Source organism: Neodiprion pinetum, chromosome 1, assembly GCF_021155775.2.
Source record: "Neodiprion pinetum isolate iyNeoPine1 chromosome 1, iyNeoPine1.2, whole genome shotgun sequence".
NCBI lineage: Eukaryota > Metazoa > Arthropoda > Insecta > Hymenoptera > Diprionidae > Neodiprion > Neodiprion pinetum.
The window spans coordinates 26,452,395-26,479,610 of NC_060232.1; the positions used below are offsets into that span (position 1 = coordinate 26,452,395).

At 41.0% G+C, this 27,216-nt stretch overlaps 4 protein-coding genes across 4 annotated transcripts in view; 3 read left to right on the forward strand and 1 right to left on the reverse strand.

Moving 5' to 3' along the window:
- LOC138191194 (uncharacterized) overlaps window positions 1–27,216 on the forward strand; it is a 214,539-nt gene that overhangs the window by 34,948 nt on the left and 152,375 nt on the right. The gene's annotated exons all lie outside the window — the stretch shown is intronic.
- The window catches only part of LOC138191195 (uncharacterized), a 195,967-nt gene that overhangs the window by 10,075 nt on the left and 158,676 nt on the right, over window positions 1–27,216 (reverse strand). The gene's annotated exons all lie outside the window — the stretch shown is intronic.
- Window positions 1–27,216, forward strand: part of Oamb (Octopamine receptor in mushroom bodies) — a 121,074-nt gene that overhangs the window by 811 nt on the left and 93,047 nt on the right. The window lies entirely within an intron of this gene.
- LOC124217602 (serpin B6-like) lies at window positions 2,024–3,642 on the forward strand. The gene is made up of 2 exons (XM_046623496.1): window positions 2,024–2,053; window positions 2,154–3,642. Exon 2 carries the CDS (start codon window positions 2,171–2,173, stop codon window positions 3,323–3,325), a length of 1,155 nt encoding a protein of 384 aa, XP_046479452.1. The 5' UTR covers window positions 2,024–2,053; window positions 2,154–2,170; the 3' UTR covers window positions 3,326–3,642.

Genomic DNA, 27,216 nt, shown 5'->3' on the forward strand with positions numbered 1-27,216 from the left:
ATCGACTTTAATAGTTACACCCTGTGTCATATCTGTAGTTTTTATTTGTTCATTTTATATGAACCCACATACGTTTCATATCTACTCTCAATCCGGACGTGCGTGTCAGTTATATTGAACAAACCTTGTTAGGCAGGGGTAGCGGTTGTGTTCTATATTAAAGTGTCACTTGGCAGTCAAAAATACGTCGATGGTTTATTAGCTACTTGAAATTTGCGAAATATAAACAGTCTAACGTACAATATAGACTCATTGTCAGTGGGATGAAATTTGACTGAAATGTAGGGAATTTTTTCAAACGTGGGTGATTCGTGGAATAACATAAAATTGAATGGAAGCGAATGAAGTGATATTAAATGGGATGAAAAAAACGAGGTGGAATTTCAAACTGTTTTGTTACGTTTTTCCCCCCTTCTTCGCAATCAATTCACTGCTCAAATTTACCGATCATTCATTAAAACAGGAATTCGTGAAACTAAATGGCGTTCGGGTTTAAAAATACGTATTCAGTGGGCCAAAAAATGATGATGACCGCTTTCCTGTGTATTTTCGTACAAGTTACTCGATATCTGTATAATTTAATTTGATTTTACGTTTTTTTATGCCTGTTACTTTCGACGGCAGTCAATACAATTCCAAGACTATGCTACGTACATTATTCTCAATCAAAATAATGGTTTAATCATTTACACTAATTCGCGAATGGAAAAATTTGATATAGCTCAACTCCGCTGCTGTGGAAAGCTTATAACTACATTGAAAGTAGGTATCTCTATCTCCACCATCAGCAGCAGATTTGCTGGAAACGGAAATTTTATTGAATTTTTTGCGGGGCCATACATTGCTAAATTATGTAAATAATGAAACTGATTCAGTTTATTGCTTATAATCGTATAACTTCCGTATTTTTCCTTACTAATATTTAATATAATGTCTGCCCGAAATAAAATGTGTGTGTCTACCAAGATTTTGGCTTACTCGTGTGGATTACTCATTTTCAATTACAATTGTACTATCATACGCTATGATTGTACTTCACCTTACCTACATTTATCATTAGCTATATCAATGCTGCTATTCAATTGTTGCTAGTTGATCACTGCGCTAGAAATTCAAATCCGAAATCGACGAGGTTGAGACGTACGATGTGTTAATTAAAGTATGATTTTCTTGGTCGGTTGAGCACTCAATCAATAGAAATAGGCGAATGAAACTGCGTTCATTGTTGTAGCAAGTCAAATAATAGATATCAATAGTCGTTAAAAAAAACAACTTCGAGTATCATATTTTAGAAGGTATTTGGCCCACTTTTACGATCTATTATCACTCGAATTAAAAGGTTGGTAGGTTCCATGTCGTTAGATGTCATCATTGTTGTTTCTTACATAGGTTTTTATATCCACCTTCTTCTATTCGTCGGGAACGGCTGTAGACTAAACAGTTTACGAATTCCCTTCTTTCAGTGTCTAATTTTTTAGTAAACAGTATTTATTAATTAACAATGTTACCCTTCAACTTTACACGTATCGTTAATCTACTTGTTTGTGGAGTTGAATATTCTATGACAATGACTAACTAACCCGTCATTGACTTATCATGACTCATCGTAATGACGCCTCACATGCCAGTTTGAACTTTTTGCTTCTAGTTCCTAACGAATCTGTGAGCTTTTTTCTTTTTCTTTCTATTAACCAGTCATTACAGTTTGATCGGTACGCCTAACTGGAAAGCTAGCAAAAAAAAAAACTGCGTAAAATGGTCTTAACGACCAACGAAAATAAGTCATAATTGGCTGATACGTAGTCTATGTATAGTTTTCTCAGATGTTCCAATTGAACTGCTTGGCGTATAAGCTTTGATGAACAACCACTGCGCAGTTTCTGAATCAACAAAGGAGATGATCCACAGTGAGTAATCTTTTTAGGCTTATCGACCGCAATGACTGTTCATCTTATCATTTTATTTTGTCTTAATCTGGACAGCTATCAGCTCAGAACCGATACTGACTCTGAATCATAAATTCGCGATCAGTTGAGCTTCGTCTTCGTGCAAGGTAGCGTAAATATTGTGAGTTAATGTACTCATGGTCAAGTTACTTTATATTGATACATTGATTCGGAAATTGGTGGAAACTTTGTTAATATTCATTGTAGCTTTCGCTGCTATCGTCATGGCCGATAAAAACACCGACGCACTTCGGAAAGTCGCTCTTACTACTGGCGAATTTACGAAAAATTTTTTGACGACCGTGGCTGGTGACACTTCGAGTAATTTGGTCGTATCCCCGTTGAGTGCTCAAGTTGCGCTCGCCATGGCTGCCTATGGAGCTGGCGGCAAGACAGCAACGCAAATGCGAAAATCTCTGCTACTTCCGGAAGACAACCAGCTCGGTCAATCCGGCTACAAGTCTCTGATCGAAAGATTGAACGGTGTGAAGGAAGTGGAACTGCGCATCGCGAATAAAATATATCCTGCAAAACAGTTCGTGATAAAATCTGCGTACAAGGAATTAACTGCTAGAAAATTTTTGTCCAGGTGCGAGGAACTGGACTTTCACAATTCGGAAGCGGCTGCTCGTACCATAAACTCCTGGTGCGAACAGCAGACTAACAATCGTATCAAGGATGTAATTGCCAGAGGCAGCCTCCATCCCAACACAGCTCTGGTTCTCGTGAACGCTGCCTACTTCAAGGGTAGCTGGGCCAAGAGGTTCGATCCATCTCTAACTGCGGACAGACCATTCCATGTCAATGATAAAACTAGCAAAATCGTTCCTACCATGTTCTTGAAGCATACATTCAGGTTTGGCCACCTTCCCGAAGTCAATGCAAGGTTCATCGAACTCCCGTATCGGGGCAACGAGTTGAGCATGGTTATAATACTGCCCAAAGAAGTGAACGGGCTCAAAGCGGTACGGGATAATCTCCACAAAGTGAATTTGGCAGCGCGGTTAAAGCGGACAGGTCCAAGCCACGTTGAGCTGTCTCTACCAAAGTTCAAAATCGAAACCACGTTGAACCTCGAGCAGAGTTTGAAAATTTTGGGAATGACCGACATGTTTCAGGACGGGGCTGATTTTTCTGGCATCGCCGATTCTGGACTCAAAATTAGCAAGGTCGTCCAAAAGACCTTCATCGAAGTCAACGAGGAGGGTAGCGAGGCGGCTGCTGCTACCGTTATCGTTGCTATGCCAATAAGTCTTGATGCTCAGCCCCCGCCACCAGAAAGATTTATCGTCGATCGGCCGGTGTATTATGCGATATACCATCGAGACTTGGAGGTAACCTTGTTTAATGGATTTCTCCACCAACCTTCCGTGTCATAAGTCATGATGATGTGGGTACAGCTGTGTATCTTAAATAAATGTTTACATCAGAATGAAGTGAAACGATCATTTTGGAACTCGAACACCTATACGTTGAAAGAATGATTAATTGTGTGAAACCATTAAGTGGGTACTTATACCGGTGCATGGATGATGAATGTCAATTCTCGTATTTGAATGCTGCGCTGGCAATTTTATTATATTCCTGTTACCGTGCAGCGTTGTGGAAATATAGTCATTATAAATGTCGGTTGGACTAACCATTAGATTTATAGCGTGTAATAGAACTTCACATAATGACCCTTAATTTTTGTAAATCATAATTTTCAATTACACGTTACGAAATGAATTGACTCATGAATGGATAATTTAACTTTCGTCGTACAACTACATTCTCTCACAGAGTAATCACTGATAGATCTTTTGCGGAGATTTACACGTACCGTAATACCTGACACAATGACGGCATAGCGCATATAATATTTGCGGCGCGTGCAGAGGATCGCTAGACGAATAGGACTTTCGAACTTTTGCGAAGCGTGTGTTCAGCTTCAGGCGAACAACTGCTGGGGTACTTCGCTTTGTCTCTCACGTAGTTCGGATTCCGCTCTCCGTTGAGCAGAGGTGAGACCTTGCTTAGCACCGGGCAGACCTAATGCAATGAACGACGAGATTGCAAGCGGCAAGAAACAGCGAAATGATACACAGTTTTAATTTACACTTGTTGCTGCGCATGCGGTTACCATTATCGCTGTATTCCATCGTCATCGATGACCCGTGTCCAAAGAACTTCTCGAACGAGTCAGTTGACACACACTGGCGCTTTTTAATATCCTGACTTCGCGGCGGTTCCTCCCTCGGAATATGAGATCTCAATAACGTAGCCGTTATATTCAAAGAGGTCCTGTCGCGATTTAAGGTCTTATCATTTGAAACAGAGGTGAAGTGAAAAAAATAAAAATAAAAATAGGAATCCCTACCCTTGACTCTCGGGTCAAGTATCGCCGAGGATCGTTATCGCCCGGTTATGAAATTATCGATTAGTCAGTTATTAACGACTGAGATAACCACTTCAGGGATTCGAAGACGGATCAAGAGGACCTCGGCCAGATCGATGGAAATTACTCAACAAAATTACCGCCGAGTGACACTAGCTATAATAATCGGTCATCGCGAAGTGATTACTCAGTATATAATACACTCCCCTGTGAAGGGCAAAACGGGGATTATATAGAGCAGTAGCATCCGACTTTATTGGCTTTTAAGCTTAATCGGGTGTGTTGGATGCGATTGATTTAGGGCTGTTCGCAGAGACTGCAGAGTGATTTACCTTACACGTTCCAAAGGGAAAAGTTTTTGTTCGAAAAATTTCTCGCGTATACGTCTTTTAAATGGGAACGAGCTGGTGGATTCAAACAAATATTTGTAAATCGAGCACGCTGCGCGCCTTAAGTGGCAAGTAAAGATTTGGCGTTGGTACCGAAATGGCATACTTATCAAAGAGCGGAGGTGGTAATGTATTTCGGGGAATTAATCCAACGCGATATACACAAAAAGACAGTGGTCTCCGTGAGAAATACCTTTTACAGAAGTTTCGCTGTTTCCCATTTCTCTCCATCCCTCGCAGGGATTAACTTCGTTTTATTTGTTCCTCTTCTTCTGCCGGGTTTTCATTTCGTTCCAGGGGGGGGGGTGGGAGGGAGGGGGCTGAAATATCGCTGAAACTTTTTCGTGTATAACTAAATCCCCAATGTCGATCGCATTAGCGTTCGGTGAAGTTCACCAATTCAAATTCGATGAGGCTCGTTGACGTGTCGGCAGGGAGAATCAGCTCGGCCAACAAAACAACAACTTTCAGTGGGGGTGTAAGTTGGGCTGAAAAGTTAACTGGTAACTAACGCGCGTCGATAAACGTGGGCTAACGAGGACGTGACCACGGAACACGTTATACGGCTGACGTGAAACTTTGTGTACGTTTAATTGAACGTCTACAACTTTTCATTCCAAGATTGGTAGCACTGGGTATGACGTTGATTTGAAGGGGAAGGCACTCCTTGATTTTTTCACTTGATTGAGATTGCTTGTTCATAGAAATTCTGTCTCAGATAGCCCCTGCATCTTATTTTTACGGTAACGTAGGTACATTTAAAAAATCGAATACGGTATGATTTTCTCAAAACTAGTCGAGAACAACTCGTACCATTTTGGCAATTGTTGTACGTCGGAATTGAAATTCAGTTGTTATTTTTGCGACAGCTGAAACTGGGCACGAACCAACTGTAACGAAACCTTGTCCGCGTATTAATCAGATTTGGATTGTTGTGTCCGTGTCGCCTGTGCGAAAGGGCTGACAATACCAAATGCGACACCTAAATTAATAGGGTCTAATTTTACACGGCTAGTTTAATTTCTGCTTTAATAATGAGACGTGTCTTCTAGGACTCTGTGATGCAGACGTCTAGACGGTTATTTTCTGAAGGAAATTTACACAATACCATATACTTACTATAAAAGCCATCAAAGCTTCTCCCGCAGGCTAAAATCTGCTTCTTAAAGGGGTACTTTGTAAGTTCGAAAATTATATTCGATTGTTTCGTATTTTCTCGTCTCTCAGTTAGCGCTAGACAATTTGGAACGGCGACAAAAATAAGAACATTCCTTTGAAATTTAAAAAAATCGGGGTTACCGACTATTTCGTATCAGAGTTGAGCCTATAAAATTGTGCCTCTCGAGCATTGATTTTGACTATCATTATACGTGCAAACAAGATATCAGTTTTACGAGTCTGACAAAACTTGACCTTACATAAAATTGTCACACAACTTGTTACTGCCGATGAAAACACCTCCGAAGGAGAAATTTTATTCAACTTTTCTCACCTTTCTCATCCGCGGGAATAAGGCAGCTTAAACTCGGTCTCGCCGAGTGACATCCAAGATCAAAAATAATGTTGAACCCGAGCCTCTTTTATTAAAACGAAACTGGAAGCGTGGGTAGAATTATTATACCACCAACTGCTGCTTACACGCGGGATCGCGGGATACTTTGAACAGAACGACCAAAAGCTCTCTGGTGTTCGATGTCTATCTCGGCGATAATACAAGAACCGTCGCAGAGATTCTCGTAGCTGTTGTGATTGCATCGCTCTTCCCCGACTCCTGTGCTGATGACGTAATATCCTGTTTCCCCGCGTTTACCGCAGCTGTGCTGAAAACTATTACTTGCACCCATATCCTCGGGACTTTGCGGCGCCCGGATCTTTCGCCACACGTACCTTGAATGGTTCAGAATGGGAGCTGAAAATTATGTCTGGTTATTTACCGCGTGTCATTTCGCAGGGCAAGAACTGACAGAGTGAATTGAGTTAGTTAATCCCAGCTGGCATGGCGTAATTTCCTGCTCTATGCCGTTACATTCGTAATTACAGGTATAGAAGCTTGCGAATTATTTTCTCGCCTGTTTCAAACTACCTTCCATCGCTCATTATCCTCCATTCAATTTTGCAGCACTGTCTGACCGATTGTTGGACTAATTGGAATTTGATTGAACCCAGGCTTCCATGTCTCCACATATCTCGGGTTCAACCGAGCTTCGCTTATTTCTCTGGTTGGAATCTATTCGTACGAAACTGGCTTCCGATCGGACTTAGGTACTGCTGTAACTTCTGTTCTTACGGTTCGAAGGGCTGCGGGAGGAAAAAGTCGTGGCACAGTTAAGTGCAACCTTTTGAACACCGGAACGTTGCATCGCCGTGACGCGGAGTATCGGTTGTTTCTCTCGAAGCTGTTTAACGACATTAATAGCTACGTATACTGGAAAATTTTCCAAGTAATATTCAGCGCGAATGCGACCCCGTTTCGATTCAGTAGCTGCTACCCTGTTTCGCGGTGAATTGAACACCACTACGTGTCGAGTAAACTTTGTAAAGTGTCATTATCGATACCGTATCACCACACTGTCTTGGACTCAGTATCACCTGTGGAGGATGTCATTAAATCCGTGAATAGAATGCTAGGATGTTATAGGAATAATAACGAGCCTCGATTCGTTTCTAATTTCACTCTCTTAGAATCTGGATATTTCGTATTAAATCATCACGATGATCAAGGTTATTAATGATTGTATTTTTGCATCTTCTCGTGATCGTAATGATATGGTTTTAACTCACCGTATTTCTGGCTACGAGTGAATTTGGTCGGGTAAAGCACGCGGAGGAAGGATCGAAGCGATGCGTAGGTGCTGATAGTTTTTTGCCTTGCTAGACTCAAGGCAACGAAAGTGATCCATTGCGATATTCGCCCAAGATACAAACCACAAACAGAGGACACAAGATTTTATCTCTAACGAAACACGCGCGTCTGCATGGGGGTGGCGTTTTGAACAACGACGTGGCTATAAATGTAAAACCTGGCGAAGAACCCTCGATTCTGGAACGTGGAAAGGAGATAAAATGATAATAAACCATCCCTCAAAAACGACGTACTCAGGCACTCGCGCGTTAAGGAGGTAGAATCTTGAAAAAAGGAAAGAAAAGAAACGCCGATATGGAACGCGTCGTAAATTTAACCACCGCTGCGTACCTAGACGTTGTGAACCACTCTGGAAATTTAGTGACGCCTTGATTTTATCCAGTAGAATTATCCGCAACAAGCTGCAGAATAAATTGTATTTAATTACAATTGATGCCCGAAAATTGATATTTTTGTTCACCAGCCGCTAACTATTGATAAAGCATGTAAAGTTTTACCATGTTTTACCAGTCAGGATAAACGAACAAATAAGTAAAAAACTAATCATTGAAAGTCGCAATTCTGTGATAACGAGTTAAACAAATGATTTAACGTTTTTCGTGCTATATGGTACTTATCGATGTAACATGCACACTGTACGATGCCCTGGTTTAATTCACGTTGCGCCACGAGGTGCAGGGTAAATCAATGTTCGTAACAGAGTCCGATAACTCATTTCCAAGGAGTCACGTGTCCGCGGACCGCGTGATCATTTCGCGAAGCACATGCATAGGATAAATATATCGAATTACGCAAATAAAAATGGGGCACTCCTCTGTTATAGACGGAAGCCAGTGCATCCGTGAGAGAAGCTTCGCGAGACTTGGGGCCGCACTCGGTCTCGTATATCGAGCGAACTTAGTAGTTAACTTATAATTTGCTTGAGAAACTTCGTCTAGGATAGTTGCAGAGCCCTTGCCTGACGTTATCCTCTAAATTGCTTCTTATTTGTCCGTGCAAGCATCGCTAATGACACGTAGTCGAGTGCTGCTGCACCATTCGCGGTAAAATGACGAAGAGAAAACGGGATCGAAAAGGGAAATCAGTCCTTAATGACCGAGAATGCCGTGTCCACTCGGGGGTGGCTAATCGTGAGTGGCCCAAACTCGACTTCGTCCAAAGATCGGAACGAGCCCCGACGGTGTTTCCTCGTCGAGTGGTAATGCCAGTCACTTCGGATCAGGAAACCTGCGTATTATGCCCCTCGCGTCAACCCCCGGCCCAAGATAAGGATCTCGCGTGCTTCCTCCTCCCTTAACCGTTTCCCTTCTTATTACATTTCTTTGACGCATTGTGCATATTATAGCCACGCGAAATCCATCACGTCGCAGCAAAATGGCGGTACTAAAATGAACCAAAATTGGCCAGTATGGATTAACTATTACTACATAAAGTATCCGACGGTGTTAAATCAACACCAAATTACAGTTTCTATAATTCCACACCTAATTTTTTCTACAGTATTAAGCAAACCCTTGCCACAAAAATTACACGAGTCGTCTCATTTTAATTCGCGAACTTCGAGCTGCTCCTTGACTTCCATGAAAGTTGTACCATGCTTTTTCGTACTTTTAAATCTGAACTCTGCGGCCTTACACTAGTTAGGAATAACGATGACCCAATTGTCTATGATCAGATAGTATATTTGCTATTCACATGGGTGGAAATTTTTACATTTCTCGACATGCGCTCTACGAACATCAGTTTCTGGCTATTTTCAGAGTAGGAGAAAGGGTGTTTTAGGGTTCTTCCTGGTTGTCTCTGCGTTTTCTCTGAGCAGAAGCCTCGAGGTTTTCACTGAGATATGCAATTAGCGTTAAGGGGAGATATACACCTAGAAGCCGTAAAAAAAGGTTCTATTTTAAAAATGTTTCAAAGAAAAGTAATCATTTATTTTAGATCAGAGTTTTCATTATCTAAAAGTACATACATTCAAATATATGTCAAATTTTTTTTATGTACAAATATCAAAAAGATACAAGGATATCGTAGGATTCTTGGAGGTCCTTGAAAAAAATCGGCGCACACGGTACCCACTGGCGTATCTTCAAAAATCATCTAAAAAAAAAAAAAAAAAAGATTATTAAATAAGATACTATAATCTAGTACTTGTCATAGCCGATTTCAAAATTATTGGTTTTTAACAAAATGGCGGCCATTTGAATATAAGTAACGATTTTCGGGCCTTAAACGTGTAATTACTTTGGCTATAAAATGAAGAGTAAGTAACGAAAAAAAAAAATCCTATGACAAATACTAGGTAATATTATATAGAATGACCACAAAAAATTTCAAAGCAATCGGTACATTGGTTTTTGAGAAATTTTGGGTACCACTTTGAAAAACGTAGTTTTGAGAAAAACACGTTTAAAATTTTAGGAATTAAAAAATCATGAAATTTTAAACTTACATGGAATCATCAATACCAGGCCCATAGTGTAGGTCTTCTACAGTCGACGGAATTCCCATTGCATCTAAAGCTTGTTGCCGACGACGAATTCGACCTTCTTAGGGGGGGAGCACTGTACAATTCTATCACAAAAGAAATCTAACGTTTCCAGTTCTCGGTTATAACTGCCTTATTTTTCGAAGAATTAATTTGCGATTTTCACCAAATATTCTAAGGACCTTAAACTTTCAGAAAATGTAAAAAAAAAAAATCGATTTTTTCAATTTTCTAGGTGTATATCTCCCCTTAAGGGTGTCCTGGGTCTATTCTGTCAAAAAGTCACTCGCTGCACGTACAACGTTACCCGAATCCTCCATTTGCTGAGAATCTTGGGTCCGAACATATTTCAAGGTGACTCCTTGGGCACTGACTAAAGGCTAGAGCTTTACTGTTGCCAAGGAGATATTCTGCCGAAGTGGTTTGGATAGCCGCTTTCTATGCTGCGGCGGTTTCGATGTTATTTTACCTGCCAACGCCATACCGGTAACGTCTTGAATTTCGGAACAGAACGACGAGACACGTTTGAGCTGTTCACTTCGGTCAAATGAATCGTTGGCCATAAAACGCCCCCCCGACTTTTGCAACTTATTGATTCGCGGATTTCAATAAGGCCTCCTTCCACCAAACGCTTTAATTTTCTACCCCATTTCCACGCAATCGGTGAAAATATAATTTTTACACCCGGTGGGCGTGTCCGCCATTTCAGTTTCAGCAACGGATCCTTTTGAGGGGTATTAACATTCAATTTTTAGCTATTTTCCCTTTCACTTTTCTCTCCTGCAGGCGCCCCACGGTCTCTTCTGAAAATCTTGTCACGTTTACCGCACAAAATACCTTTCCTCGGACAGTTTGCGAAAAACAGACAAAAATGAGGCTAATGTATTCGCGTATAAGAAACGGGGCCTTTCCACGATAGCATTTTCTTGTTCCAAATATTTATCCGCTGAACGTAAGGAAGGCTGAATTGAATTTATCGCGCCTATACGGATTCTTCGGGAAACAAAATGATTGTTGAGACGAAACCGATCGCAGTGGATTAATGAATTGTCCGTGAATTTGCTTTGGAATATCCTTGGCGCACGTCCGTCCGTTCCATTAGATCATCAATCTTCATGATTCACGCGAGGTGTGCGAAACACGTTCGATTACTTTCGCCAATGAAGTTTCTTATGCAGTAGATAGATAAACATGACTCGAGAGAAATAATTAATCAGGAAACTTTTATGTATTCGTATCTTCTCTCGCGTATAAAGTATCCGGCAAAAATACTTTATTATTTTCCTCTGATCCTCGTCTGGAATTCTGCTTCGACGATCATAATCGAAGGCGTGTGCAAACCTGGGTCTGTGTGAAAGAAATCATACATGAATAACTGGGTTGAAAGCCACCGCGATAAAAACCGAATTGGGAGAGGTATAAAACGCATCGGAGCCGCGGGACGATGATGTCTGTGACAGCCGGATGTATAGTTTGCCACATTTTTATAAATCCCATCAATACATATAATGTGCCAGTCCGCGAAAGGCGGAAAAGCAATTTTTACCGGCCCCGCAAGAGTTATGTTCGCCTGACACGTACGTTGCGGATATACCTATATGATACAAAACTGCATGTAACTGCGGCGTCGTATATACATCAAAACACGTGCTCTTGCAATTTGTCGATATCAATTCAATCGCGACGATCACGATCGAGGAGTGCAGGTAAGAAATGGGGAAAGGACTTTCCACGGCAGGAAACTTCGGTGGAGATCCGATGAGGTGGATAAAACCGCTGAGCCGAACGAAAGCTCTCACAATCAATAAAAATATAGCCTCGATACGTGTAGACAATACATATTCATGTGTGTGTATAATGTGTATGTATTATATATATATGTGTATATACAGTGTTGCGAAAATGAAGAGCATCTGCAGAAGCCCGCTTCGTCATGTTGTTGAACGCGTCACGTCAAAACCTGTCGCTTTACGTTTCTTTTAGACACTTACTTTCGCCACACTTTTATCACGAGCGATATTCAATTTAATGTAACGAAGATGGAGTTGCAGGAAAGTGTGTAGGTGGCTTATTTCACACAGAAAATTGAGATCCGAGCTTCTTGACGCGAGTGGATAAACATGTTGATAAAAAATTGTTTTGACAGAGAAGTATGATATTCGTATCTGCATATCCGTTGGAACGATTATGTTTTTCTGTTGACATATGGAGAAGGGTTCGGTTGATTTTGCAAATATAAGCGGAGTGCGGGATTTGGAGAGAAACGTTACAGTTATCCCGAAAACCTGACGCGAGTGATTGACTCGGAATTTTTATCAACTCTCTCGTTCGCCCTTCACGTCAACGAACTGTCACTCGGCCACTGTTGCCGATCGATATAGCAAATATTTCTGGTCCAGTGAACGAATCGAGCTATATTTCAAAAGCACAACCGAGTGATTTTGGTAAAAATTATGAATCTGTGAAAGCGTTTGGCTCGTGACCAAAAATTTCTATAAGGATAACGCGTTTCCCTCGTCCTTTTGACACCGAGATCCAAGATACATGTAAACAACGCCCACCTAATATTTTATGAGCAATATTTCTCGCATCGTTGAACATTGAATAGCCAAGTCCGCAGCTCGAGAGCCTTCGTAATTCGGTTTTCGGGTTAGATTTTTGGCATTCAGTGAATTTTCTTCTGTTATTCCGGCTGGCTTTGTTCCCGTTGGCCATAATGCATCGCGGCTCGCAACTCCAGCACGGCATATGATGTGGCTTACGCATCACCGATTCAGAATGGCTTTCCTCGGACGAAATAAATGTGAAAGCTCGTGTGCCTCGCGCTCGTTTAGAATCACTCGGCGTCGAAGGACGCGAACTAAAAGTTGGATCCTGTAAGTTTCCCTTCCTTCATTCCGAGATACGTATATCCGAGTTCCTCGGCGATTGAACACCTGACATTGCATTATCATCCGAGGAGGACTTTTTCCACACCGCGAGTAATCGTAAACTTTCCAAACGGCACGATCACTTCCGCAGGCGTTTAGAATTTTTCAACAATTCGTAGGGAAATTCGCTGGCTGCTTATCGCAGGGCTTCTTTACGTTTCGTGACAATCGACAACAAAGCTGCGTGACGTGGATGAAGATGGGGTTGGATAAGCCGGGAGAATTATTGGTCCTGGATTTTCAAGATTCAGGGGGTTGAAATGAACTTCAAAGCGCAATCTGCGCCTCGGATCGGTGACGCAGATTCTATCCGACTGACCGAGGGTGAAACATCAAACCTCAGGGAGTGGATTTTAATTCGTTTAACATAACGGAAATCGCTGGAAGTCGGTAATTGCCACGTGTTACCCGGTTAACTTTTTCGCGGACGTGCATCGACGCTGATATTTCCGCGGCGAGGGAAGATGAGGGCTGAAAAAGCGTATTAAGCAGGACGCCAAAAGTTCAGGAAAAACCGGGTGTGGGGCACCGACTCGGCACAACAGTTGTGACTTAATTTGATACATTCATCATGTCTCAAACCCCGCGTTCCTTCGAGTAGCGAATCACGACGGCACTCGCCTTGTTAAAAATGAAACATTGCTTCACTTGACTTTCTTCGTTTATTCCTGTACTTCATTTTACCATACCTACCTTCGTACCTACTCGACGCTTTTTCATTTAATCAAACTTATTGTATACTTGAACGGAGTTGCAGGTAATATTTTCTCACCCCGATCGTTTATCACTTGTTGTAACAAGTGTTCAACTACCTGCTTTCAGACTCGCAACTCGGATGCTTACCATAGGTTTACCGATTCGTTTTGTATTTTTTACAGATTTATTAAACGAATATTAGGACAGTTCTAACCCGAAATCGGAAAAACTTTTGTCGAAATAATAATAGCATAAATATTTTATCTCTCAAAGTGAAAATGTTTTCTGGGTGGTTAGAGAGACCCGAGAAACTGAAAGCACATGAAATGAACAGTGATTCGTTTTTAAGTATAGGAAACAAAAACAAAAAAATTCCTTTTCACTTTGTTACCCTATGAAAGAATTTGATGACTCGGAGCAATATTAAAAGCGGTCTCAAGCTATCTTATAAAAAGCTCACTCAAGATTTTTCGGGAAAAACTAAGCAAGCAAAGTGCGTCGAACCTTCTCATAAAAACTCTGCACCACGATTTAGAAGAATTTCAGTGCCACTTGACGAATACCAAAAAGCGAACTATCAAAAATTTATAGACATGTCGATGACATCATTTCGTCAAGAAAGCTACAACTCGGTTTTTTTTTTATTCCGGTATAACTCGAGATTCGTTTTGGTCGGTGCTGCGATTACGTCTTTCTTACTTTCAGATCGTTGAGGGTTGAAAAAAGTGAATTAGTTAAAAGGATTTGATGCGCATTGGTAACAGTACCCATATTATATTCATCGGGATATAACGAAATTGCTTTATTGACGAAATTTTAAATATTGTTACGAAAGGTTTCGCCATTCGCACCACGACTGCAGTTGTGTGAAAAACTCTTTGATACCGAAAGGGGGTGTGAAGTTCTCGACTGAAAAAAAATGGGGTGATTCCTAGCCCGTTTTCATGTCTGACAGTCGTGCCCTCGGGCCTTGAAAAGTCTAATCTTGCCCGCTGTGTCTCTTTTTCGGATTACTTGATTCTCTTCTTTCTTTTGTTTTCTATATTTGTTTTTTTGTCCTTTTTCACCAATTTTCGCCAACATTTTCTCGTTAAAGAATACGTGGTGTGAATATAGGCCATAAACACCGACCACATCTGCAATTATATACCCGTGTAGATTATCTCTTAGTACCTATAAGGTGTGTAATTTCTTATTATGTGGGAAATATTCTAGCCGTCTTATATTGCAAAAGTTTGTTGCACCCATGCAGCATGAAGCTTATAAGAAGACAATATAAAATAAATTGACAATAACTGCAGGTAAAAACTTTTATACACCACTTTATACCTGTATAATAGATCTACGGTGATAATATAAAGGTTGTAAGAATTAACTCCGGTACAGACTGTAACGATTATCATTAATTTCATTATCTCCCAACCTACGGTTGTGTATATATTAATTAATGGATGCAATTGCATCGCAAGAGTGATGGACCAGTACACTTTGCCAACATTATCCTCCGACTGCAGGGTAAATCTAAATTGAAACTATAATTACAGTAATGGAAATATTTTCCCTATCCGCGCTCTCGTATTCACGGGTAAATATAAATATGCCCTTGCCTTGCAGCGAAACGGAGAAATCGCGATTCCAGAGACATCCCTGATTGCAGCTGGCTTTTGCATATATATAAGTGCGTCTGATTTCCCGGTGGCAAAGGAAGATGAGAGACAGGTCAGCACTAGACACGGCTGAACCGTTTGACGTTAAACTGTTTACTTCGGTATGCAGTTCCGCTCGTTTATAGATTATCGCTATTAAGATAAACCCCCGGCTCGAGACTGCGATCAGAGATGCTACATTTGTCGAAAATTTGCATCGCCGTGTAGAAATGATGTCGAACATTGATTAAATTGAAGATGGTTGATCATGTTGAATGATAAATGGTCTGTAGAGTCGGAATCGAAATTTAGGAAATAAAGTTATATCCATAGGATACGAAAATGCACATGTCTCACAATTAGTACGGTACAACAGTTGTTCATCAGCAATGATGTTTTGGCGTTAAAACATTAATTAAATTATAAAAATACCGTAATACTAGATTTGTTGAATGTTTTTCAAGTAATTTGTCGAAAGTTTAATACGTGATACTCAAGGTTGTAATTTATAGCGTGAAACCTTTTCTCAAATTGTTATCATATCTGACAATAGCTCGCGTCAACAGAATCATCTGAAATTCATTTCTGGTACATGGTACGAATATTGTTCCATTTAAATTCACCAAAACTGGCTCTAGCATCATTGCCGCCGATTTTTGAAACATCTTTCTTCTTTCTCCAACTTTTCGTTCAAATTGTACGTCACGTAACTCATCGTTAACAGAGTACACAACAGATTTGTGAATTATCTCGGAAGAGAATTTCATCGCATTCTTATGATAATTTTATAACTATTAGTAGGGAGTGACTCGTTGTACTATTAAACGCGAGATTTGGGTTAATAAATCGTACGGTTTTGACCAACGATTGGCACCGGTCTCCCAGGTAACACGAGGGCTCAGGAATACCTGGAGAACGTGTAACACAGAAGGGGATGAACGAGATGTCACGGGGGCGGATGGTCAAACCCTGTAACGCATGCCCTTTATTCACCGAAAGGTGTGACAGTAGTTAATTAACAAATAGATCTTTAGGGATGGCGCGGGTGCTCGGCGTGTTCTCCAGGCTTTTGAGATCGATTTCCAGTTTGATCCCGGGTGTCCTGCCGGGTTCCAAACCGCCGGAGCCTCTCGGGACGCCCCCATAAGAGGAGCCCGCCTAAACCACTCGGCGTGGCGGTCGATGGGCCTCCGTTAGGCCACTTAATGAGATTAATACTCTTGTAACTGCGTTCGGCACAGGTATACGTTATTACATGTATGTGCCGAACCCAATATGACCTACGATGTAAATTAGGAACTTGAGGAAACCGCCGACTACAAGCATATGACGAAACTGACTGCTTTGCGAATAACACGAGTACCTACAATTTTGGCTAACTTCGTACAACGTTTGATTGAAATTATTATCAGTTGATTGGGAGTTGTGTTACTTATTGAAAGTATCCACTTTTCTTCGCTCGAAGTTAGTGTGCTTTTCATTTTTTTCCATACTCATCCGACTGGCACTGTAGAACGTAATTTAGCTCGATCGAAGAGAAACGCATATATAGGAATAATTCAATTGCTTCGAACAATGATTGTAAGGTACTGCAACGGTGAAACAAAATTTCAAATAAAGGTGAAATTTACGAACTGCTATTGGCTAAATGAATTAAGTTCATTTAAGGAATAGCAGAATAAGTTAGGTTAAGCTTGGATCAAGTAAACGGATTACTCGCTTCTGTGACTTCTCTTTTCCTCTTGTAGTCCAATCAGCGTGTGATCAAACGGATGAATTCTTCTTCCAATGACCGTTCCCTGATACATTAAACAAAATTATCGTAGTTTCGTTTCGTACTACTTTTCATACATGTTTGTGTGAAACTACGCTGCCTAGCGCACAAAGAGGTTCGGTACCTTTGTGAGTAAAAATGTTGTACACGGTATTTGGAGCTGAATAACGACAATTTTTCGAAACGCCGGCCGGTTCACGTCTAAACAAAAGCAAAAAATAAGCGTATTCGTGCCCCATGCCGTTCCTACAAATTCGCCAATGTTCTACGCGTGTTTGTTAGCAGGAACATTTCTTTCAATGGAACCTGGATTTAGGAGGGACTAGCCAATACGGGTGAAAAGGTACATGTATAGATATACGCGCTTTGGGTATAAGGGTTGTTGTGCTCGTCTAGCGTTCAAAACAGAACCTAACCCAGTCGTAGCGATTCGAGACCGTAAATAACCTCTGCGTGTGGAGAAGAACGGAAGCAAAGAAAATGAGAAAGAAACAAATCATGAAATTATGTCTGATGCGATGAAACCATCCGCGTTGTACGGTGAAATTGGTATCGCGTTTCTTTATCTCAAACAAATGGCTACACTCGGTGCAATTGGCCCGTCTCTTGAGCGGAATTAACGTGGCAATACCTAGATCCGTTCGTTGAACGTTATCTTTATTTCGTTATTCGCACAGGTACCAAAATCATTCGAGCACCGTGTGCAAAAGTAAATACTTCTCCGTTGTCACGTTGCAAAATATTTTCCCAAAAATTTATACCGATCACGATGCCAATAACTGTGGTCAAGTGGGTTTGTCGGAACTTAATTTGCTTTGCCTTTTTTCCGTGAACAAAAAAGTAAGAGAAAATCATTGAGCGAAGCTTTCCGAACAGTGGATAGAGGTTTCGTTGAGGTGAAAAGGTGTTTTCACACGGTTTCGGGAATCGTCAGGTGATTTCTTTCACCGCACGGGTTATTTGGGCCCGAAACTGACCCATTTACAGGACTTGCGAACTTGAGGATTCTTACTAATGGCCTGGTTAGATCGAGGGTATAATTTCAATTTCCCTGAATTGTTGTTTCGGGATACTGAAGTGGCTAATAAACTTCCATGTGTGACTTAAACAATGAGATTATTAGAAACGAGTTGGACGGAGTCTGAGGGCAGTTTCTTTATGACGTCTAATTACGTACGACTTGTTCGCGATCATTTTGGACAGAAATACTATGCTAGGGAAAAAGTTTACCGATCCAAATATACGTATCTTGATCTCAATAACTTTGAATAAATACGGTTATGAATTTTCCGCGAGCTTCCTTGTTTTTCTCTAATTCAGTTAAAAATCTCTGTCCTCGTTATTCCATGGAAATTCGAGAGATCCTCTCACGGTTACATTTAGAACACAGTCTTTTATTGCACATTATTTTCCTTCGTAAGAATATTTGCGTGATGGATGGATTCTTCTTCGCCTGGATAGATCGAGACAAAGCTGCTAAACTTTACCCTACGGAAAAGAAAATTTTCACGAAGTCGAGTATATTCTCATTTACGCATACATGCACCGTGACGATGAGGAATTTCACGTCACGATGTACGGACAATAAATTTCAACAGAGTCGTAAACAATACGTGTATGAATATATAAGCGATGAAAAATAAAAATCCGAGAGCAAAAAAAGAAAAACGTCAAATAAGTCTGCAGTAACGGCTCGTGTAAACGTGACCGCAAAACTTCGCGTCAGGTAGCCGTAGACGGTTTCGGTTTTGCATTTGCCAGCGCCGGTGAGTACGATGTTCAAGTCTGTACATGTATAGATTATAACTTTGTCACGGATTGTAGAACGGGCTTCAGAGGTTCGAACCCGGTTGAATTCTTCGCTGAAGGAAATTGCGGGAATTTATTTACCACCCCGAAGGAATATAAAATTCTAGTAGGATTCTCAATCGGGTTTATTTCCATGTGAAGTGCTGCCTTGTACTCCGAATGTGCGTGGAATGAAAGCTCCGCGCCTCCAGCTCTTCATTCTTAGGATAACAAAAGTACTCTTCTCTCCTCTTCGTCCAACGTATAACGTATAACACGTGCAACGACTAGAAAACTAGTCTCATATTGCGCGTTGAAATCAATCCTCGCGGATTCCTGAGAGCTTCGGTATTCGGTCGCGAAAAAGAAGATTTCTACGAACTTAAAGCGATTCTTAGCTTATCTCGGAAAATCGAAACGAAGTTTTCAAATAGATAAAATATTCGAGCTCGGATCGTATGAGCCGAGGACTAAAGTGGAAGGATGTCAACGTCACGAATCGTTGAGTTAGGATAAAGGTGTTGCGAAAGGTGAGCAGGATTAGGCAGTGGTAATTTAGGAAGCGTGCCAAGTGAGTCAAGAAAATTAATTAGCAGGGAAAATCGTCCTGGCGTCTATCCAAACTTGCTGCTGTAGTTGTATTAGTGCATTGCGAGTGTAACGAATGCATGCATTCAGCCCCCTCGGCAAATGGGTAAACACCATCCGGCGAATTCTCACGATGTAGGGTGAAGTTGGATTCCAACATGCCAACTCGTCTCTATCCAAACTGCGTGATTTGAGAGGGATTATTACTTTGTCGGAAGCAGAACGACGAATTGTTTGTCTGGTTGTAAACTGCTTATAATACCGTTAGAAAAAGAGAAACCAAAGACCGTGTCTACAGTTTCCGAATATTAAAAGGCGTGAAATTAGCTGGATATGAAGAATGTTTACGAAGTTGTAAATTTTCTCACTCTGAGAAAATCAATACGGAAACCGCTCTTAACGCCAATGAATTAACGAGCGTTATTTCCCACCGAATAAAAAGCCAAATGCATCGTTAATGAAAATTGCAGATTAAAGTTCAAAGCGCGAAAATTGACTCGCAGGTAAAAAAAAATTCCTCCTCACTTGAGTAATTTTGCTGATAAAACCGTTCTGCTAAGATTCTGAAAAACTACTGAACTGCATGCGACACTTGGATCGATAGTCGGGTAATTTACGTTCTCGGTATAAAAACGTGGGATTGACGTGATTAAAATGTAATCGCTTGTGTTACCTGCGGGAGAAATCTGGTTCGATGTTTGCTTCCCTTATGCAGGATACTGATTGGCGAGGTTGTTTTTGCCAAGGGCGCTGGGTGGCCTTTGTCGGGGATGGTTGCAAGTTTGGGTAAAATTATGGCCCGTTCGAAGGGAGGAAAATGAAACCTCGCGCAAAGGTACAATTCCGGGAAGCATGGAGGCAGACTCGTCGAGTCGGTAGAAAAAGGGAGAATCGGGCGTTGCTTGAGGGTGAAGAGAAGGAGTGGAAGATTTAACCAATTCTCTGGCGCACGCCTCGGTAGAAGAGTCGCTTCCTTTCGGCAGGCTACAAAGTCCGTGGGCCTGCACGATTTCAATTTTCATTAGAACCCGTTAATTAGACCATAAATTTACTGTCTTAGCAAATTGCCAGGTCGGTTTCCGTCCCAAGTTGCCACGGGCGGTAATGGCTCCCAAATTTTCAGCCTCTCCGTAACACGTACGATACCAGTTTCCAATATGAAAATTGTATTGTTGCTTTTCCCCGTCGGACGGCAAAGCGCTTTCAGCTACAAAGGTAATGTATGTATGTTCATCTGAATTAGCAATTATCCGTCGAATAACGAGGGGCTAGAATATTGAACTCCGTGAATTCGAAAGGCGACCTACTCAAATTCTAAAATCCTCATCTTCAGATCTGACGGGGATATTAGAAGAGCGGAAAATAGATTTACGTCGTTATTATAGAGGCTTAAATATACGACTCGTTATTGTGCCTATCGTCTGCATATTTTTGAAACTTTTTTAAGAAAAAGGGATAGAATAAAAAAGTGCAGAAATTTTCTTGTATTTAGCGAACGTTTCAACCAGCAATGCATTGCTTTTATTTGTTTATTTTATAATTTTTTTTTTTTTAAATCTTAGGTCACAAATTTAAACCCCAAATAGTTGATCAATATGACACGAGGTTCTTATTTGATGAAAATAAAACACACGTACCGTGAATGAGAAGCGAGGTGATGAACCGCTTTGCGGGACATTGCGCAATTTGAAGTATTTTCCCGTTTTAACTTGCAGAATTATGGCAGAGACGAATCGGTCTCAGGCCAGCAATGCAGCTCGTTATATGCACAGCGGGAAATTATCTTGCGACAAATTGAATATATCGTCGATGGGAAACTTACCTTACTGCGTGAGAGGGTTTTATGAATTCTAAAAGTTAAGCTGCTTCTGGCCGCTCTTCGAAAGCAATTAGTATCAATGTCACCGCTGCGGTGAGACTCATTTGCGTAAAAGATATATACAGGCACTTGTAATATACACAAGTCTTTCGTAATTACCACGCGATGCGGTTTCCTCACGCTGTGCAGTGTAATCGTCAATCTTACTTCCGGGCTATTTCTTCGCGTGTGTGCATCGCCGGTTTTACCTTGTACTAACCAACTTTAAACTGTCGCGTGTTTTCGTCGGTCGGGAAAGTTTTTACAAGTGAATTATAACCACCGCCATGCGCAAGAGTCGCGAATATCCGCGCGGACGAGAGTCGCTGAAATTAAAGAATATTCCCGGAGACTTACGGGTATCTATAGCTCCGAGCAGTTTCACGGAAAACGAGTCGCCATTAGCATATCTATCGGCCAATCCTGACAGGGGGAAGGAAGATTGCCTCGCTGAGAAACGCGTGATAATGTGTACGGAAGAAGTTTCCCAATTAGAATTAAGGCTGCCCGGGAAACAGCGATTCGCTGATTTCGCAGCTACCTGTACGTGTATTATATAAATACATATATATATATATATATATATACATATTTTACAGAGATGAATGCGACGGCTCACTTTTAGTGCGTCCGATGCTCGATATACCGGATTTATATGGTCGGCGTGCAGGGGTATCAAGGGTGTGAAATAAGGCGACAGTTAAGTCCTATCGCGTTTTCGGTATGTCGTCGCGGTGAAGACGAAAAGAATCACGGGGCTTCGGAACGACGCGACCGAGTTGAGACGATGTCGTGAATTTGCACACATATTGGGGGAGGATTCGCGAAGTCGTGACGCGCAGCGTCGTTCGCTGTTTACCGAGCACTAGACTCCGCAGAATTTCCCAGTGAATTCATTCCAGTTTAAATTAGAGAATTTTAAATCTCAACTTCCCTACCCAACGTCAACTCGACGAACGGTAAGATGCGCTCGATGTCTCTCCTCGACAAATGCTGCACGAGAAAGGAAATAACCAATTCCATTTACGGGGATAGGATTGAGAAGAGTTGAAGATCGGGAAACTCATTAGTCCGGAACACTTCGGAAGGTGGCATTAAAATTTCGAGATTTCCTGTCCCCCTCACGCGGAACATTATTACAATTATTACACATAGTTTGCAAAATTTTATACATTTACGAAAGAGTTTCAGGCCGGATCACGCGTTTGGATTCCTAATAATTGCGAGAAAAGGTTGAACAAAGAAAATAATATATTATCAAGACATTGAGTGTTACGACGACTTTCCAAAGATTTTTTTACGCTCTTGTGTTACGATATTCAAATTTGATGGAATTCTAAATCGTAGCTTCTATCTCTACGTGACTAACCAATAAGCAAAAAAACAATCTTATAATCATACCAGGAGCAGATTAACGATATGTGGATTACTTGAAAAATGGCAAAACTATACGCGAGGCCTGACAATAATATTCTTATTTCGACAGTGGCGTTTCATCGTAACCGTGAAACATCATTGATTCAAGTGGCAAGAAAAATTGGCAACCTCCGTGCGTCGTCTCAGCGGAAAGAGCCGTTATATGTATGACGAGGAAAAGTCTTGACCCTTTTTCGAAGATCGATTCCTCTTCAACGGCGGTATAAAGGCTGTGCACTCGACGCCGTAACGCCCTGAGATTTTTATTGGATACCTTGAACGTACGTGTTACGTTATACATGCATCACGTATGGAAGGACTACAAGTGTTCCTTCGGGAGAGTTTAATACCCGCGTCTATCCGAAGCTCCCCGAAGATTCCCATCTCCCAAATCTAGGACCTCTGCGAGTGTTTCCCAAACTCCGTTCATTTCCTCTACACAGCATTACAGTCAAGCATCACGCTACTGAAGCGAGCTCCGTCTACGTTTAACTAACCGCTAAGTGATTCTACCATCCTTTGCAGACGACCCGAGGTAAGATCCCTCGCAGGATTTCGGATGGGCAGACCCTGAGGTCGTCATCTGGCAAAACGGTCCGCGTGAATCTCGTGCTGACCGCGTGCATGCCAGACGTACTACATCATAAATCGCTAGCAGCTTATACTCGCGGAGTAAAGAAGATCGTAAAGAATATATATGGCTCAGAATCTTTTATACAGATGGCGGTATAAAGTAACTATTGAACGTTTACTTGGCTCATGTTTTCCCTAGTGGTGAAAACTTCGATTTCAAATAATCACCCCGTACATCAATTGGACGACCGCACGATTTTCGATGATAAAAATAACCCCGATTATACCACGAAAGCTTGTTAAACAGTTTATTTTTCGATCGAGGTGTAAACGAACTTGCTGCACATACAATAACAGTGTTGATTTGTAATCGAGATTAAGAAGAAGGCTTCACGTTACCAGACTGATTCTCACTTGCTCATTATTTCTCTTGTAAGCTATATTCTAACTCCGTGCTTTATATACTGCAGAATTGAAACAGCTGATGAGATCGATACGGTTGATCATATTAGGCGGACTTCGAGCTGGATTAGAATCATTTAAAAAGTAAAATGTGCCTTACCGTAATTGTACCGAACACGGTACTAGAACCCTAATTCTCTTGTCGTTGAACATATTTTTTCTCATTCGAAAAAGAATAGGGCCCAGATAACCACCCGCGTAATTTATCTAAAATTAGAATACAACGCGGAGTTACTTGGCTTCGGCTAATTTTGTGCCGATAAAATAATCAGCCGAGGGTGATTAATGGCTTAGTGGAGCTCCACAAATATAGCAGACTAAAATTTTTGCGTTCCGAAATTAACTTCTATAGTCAGTTTTTTCTGAGTTTTCGTCTGTTAACGGTGCGGAATTCCACGAGGTATCGATTACGATCGCATCTTGAGATTCTAGAATTGCTCCGGGAAATTTTTATATGAAAGTACTGTTTGCAAAGCGGAGGCTCCAGTTGATAAAAAAAACCATTTGAACGATCCTTGAGCTGTTTACGGAGCACCCATTTTCAAAAATCTAGGAAAGTTATAAAAAATGTAGTAAAATATTATAAAAAAAAATTCTGTGCTCTCGTCGATAATGAAATTTTCATACAGTAAGAGATATGTTGTTTTGACAAAAAAATATCAATATAATAATTTGTAGTGATAAAAACTCCAATTTTATAATATTTTTCTAAGATATTCTGAATTTTTTTCAGGTTCTAAAAGATAGGTGTTTCGGATATTAGTGAATTAGAGCATGTCTCAGGTAGCACGGTGATTAAAAAAAAGTTAAAAGAAACAGAGTTTTGTCACTCGAAGAATACTTTTATGTGAAAAATTCTGGATTAAATCTGAAATCTGAAATTTTTATCTCAATCGGTACCTCGTTGAATACCCAACCGTACAAAATTGGCAAAGATGCGGAAATACCGGAAGTTGGTTAATGCGAGTCAGCTCGTATAGAACGCCTTCCGATTCCAAGACAATTTTGCGGGTGATACCGTCCCACGGAGTTGGAAACCACACGCGGCGAAATCACCGACCGGGAAGATTCGATGGGGGAAAAACACACAGTTAACCGTTTTTCAATCCGAACTCGAGGATCCAGTTTTAACGGATAATCCCCTGATCCTCTCAGCCCCGAGTCCCAATCACAGCCATTTATACTCACCCTCTGGAGGGGAGCGAGGTTCACACGGAACCCTGTTCTGACCCTGTCCAATCCCGGACCATCGCGATATCGCTTTACGGTTTCGTACTGCAAGATAGTCTCCGACATGGGCTGAAAAAAGCGCATGAAAAGTTGGAGGAATCGAGCTCGCTGCTTTTTCCCAGCTCCGATTCTCTTTCTATACCTATTCCTTACTCTCTTGAGCTTTGTTGACCCTTTTTTCCTCGTTCCAACCCGGGAGTTTCAAGCGAACTGCATCCGTCCCGGGTTTCCGGAACACGAGGAGATAATCCAGGAGTCAGCAGAATTCACCGGTGCAAGATTGTCCGCGGCTTTTAATTCATACCGAGCAATTAAGGATGTATCAAACGTACAGTCCAGTCAAAGGGCTGTTGAGGTAGAAATATTTTGTGACCGAGGTTTGAAAATACAGCTGAACTCAGTCAAGTTGAATTTAGTTGAAATAATATTCTCTTGGCACGGAAAAAAATCAAGAGACCATAAATTTCAGCTGCAATCGCGCAATTATTGACGACTTGAAAAAGATCCTATTTATCGAATCATTTCAACAATGATAAAATCGCCCGATTTTAATTAAACAGAACTTATTTTTTTCAAAATTAAATTCTCTACGAATCTACAAAATCAGATATTGGTTGACGGTCGAGTATTTTTTATTAATGCATTGGCTACCGTTCGTCAATTATTATTATTCTACTAATTGTGTCTTTCTTTGATCAACCGAGAAGTGATATAGAAAATATGACTTCGTTCATTATTTTGTTAAAACAATCCGAAATTTTCATACTAAAAAAGATTTGATATTGGGATCTCTTTACATTCATAAACAATTATGCTATTTTAGCTGATGGTTTTTGGAGAAAAAAAAAATCTTTTACCAAAGGCATGTTGTTCCAACCGAATTCAACTCGATGAATTTCAGTTGCATTTTAAAATCTTCCTAGTATGATACTTCGATCTTTACAGCTCTTTGGCTGGATTGTACCTTTCGTGCATCCTTAATACTCTCGTGAGATGCGAAGCGAAGAAGTTCTTGAGTTCGTTCGAGGCTCGTGAGAAACTGGATCAAGTAAAACTCCTCAAGCACAGTGTGATCATTCGATCAAAATTATAACGATACAGGTGTGTTGAGTAGGGAAGCTGAGAAAACGATCACTCGATACACGCAGATACGTGGGTGGCTTGGAAAGTTTTTCACGCATGACGAGTGGGCTTTTCCCCCACGACACTTCGTCCAGAATACGGCTGGGTAATCACGTATCCATGTATGTATATACAACATACATATATTCATACGTATATGTATACAGCAGGGTGAACATTACGGGCACGACACTACTGGGATCTCGGAAAGCATGAATGATGCACGGAAATCTGAACCGCGAAACGGTATGCTCCGAGCTTTCTTAAGCAGGGGTTATACATGCGCTGAAACCTGAATTTCAAATGATTTTCACCGAGCTTTGCTGTTCGCGAGAATTCTCATCTGCTCTGACTTAATACCGTTGAGCTTGGCGAGCGTCCTGCGACACTAATGAAAGCTCATTGCCAGATCGGTGATTCTGTTTGCGACAGAAGCTTTACTAAAATTCAATTATCATTAAAAGTTAGAAAAGTTGCGTTGAATTATTGATACGAACTCGTGCTTGTTGGTGAATGGTGAGAAATATACGTCCTTCTTGGTGGAGAAATCGTAAACAATTGATTTGCTCCGTGAAAATGAAAGGAAAGCTTAATTCTGAGAGTGGTAAAGTGAGAAAGGCATTGATCATAGGACGGCGATAAGAAGGGGTCTAGGGAAAGTTGGCAGGTGGTTTGTACATCGGTACAAATTGAGGTAAGGTCGAAGTCTGATGCAAGTTATGTGAAAGGGGAATTGGTGTAACGCAGAAATATTATAAAAACTGACCGCGTGAATCGCAAAAATATATTTCAGACAGCCGTAGGGTAGATGTGCCATATGTGGATCACCTTCACAAAATTCTGCATACTTATCAATTGTGTTTTTAATCTCTTCAACAATTACTTGATTTGTGACTTAAATTCAACTTTGGACAAGTTTTGGACACAAGTTTACGATATTTGAGACACTTGATTGTTTGAAAATCGGTGTGCATCATTTGTGACCATTATCTCTGATTACGCGTAGAAAATTTAGGCCACAACGGAATCAATAAGCGATAATCCATCCTGTGTGTGTTAAAAAAAAATGCTTC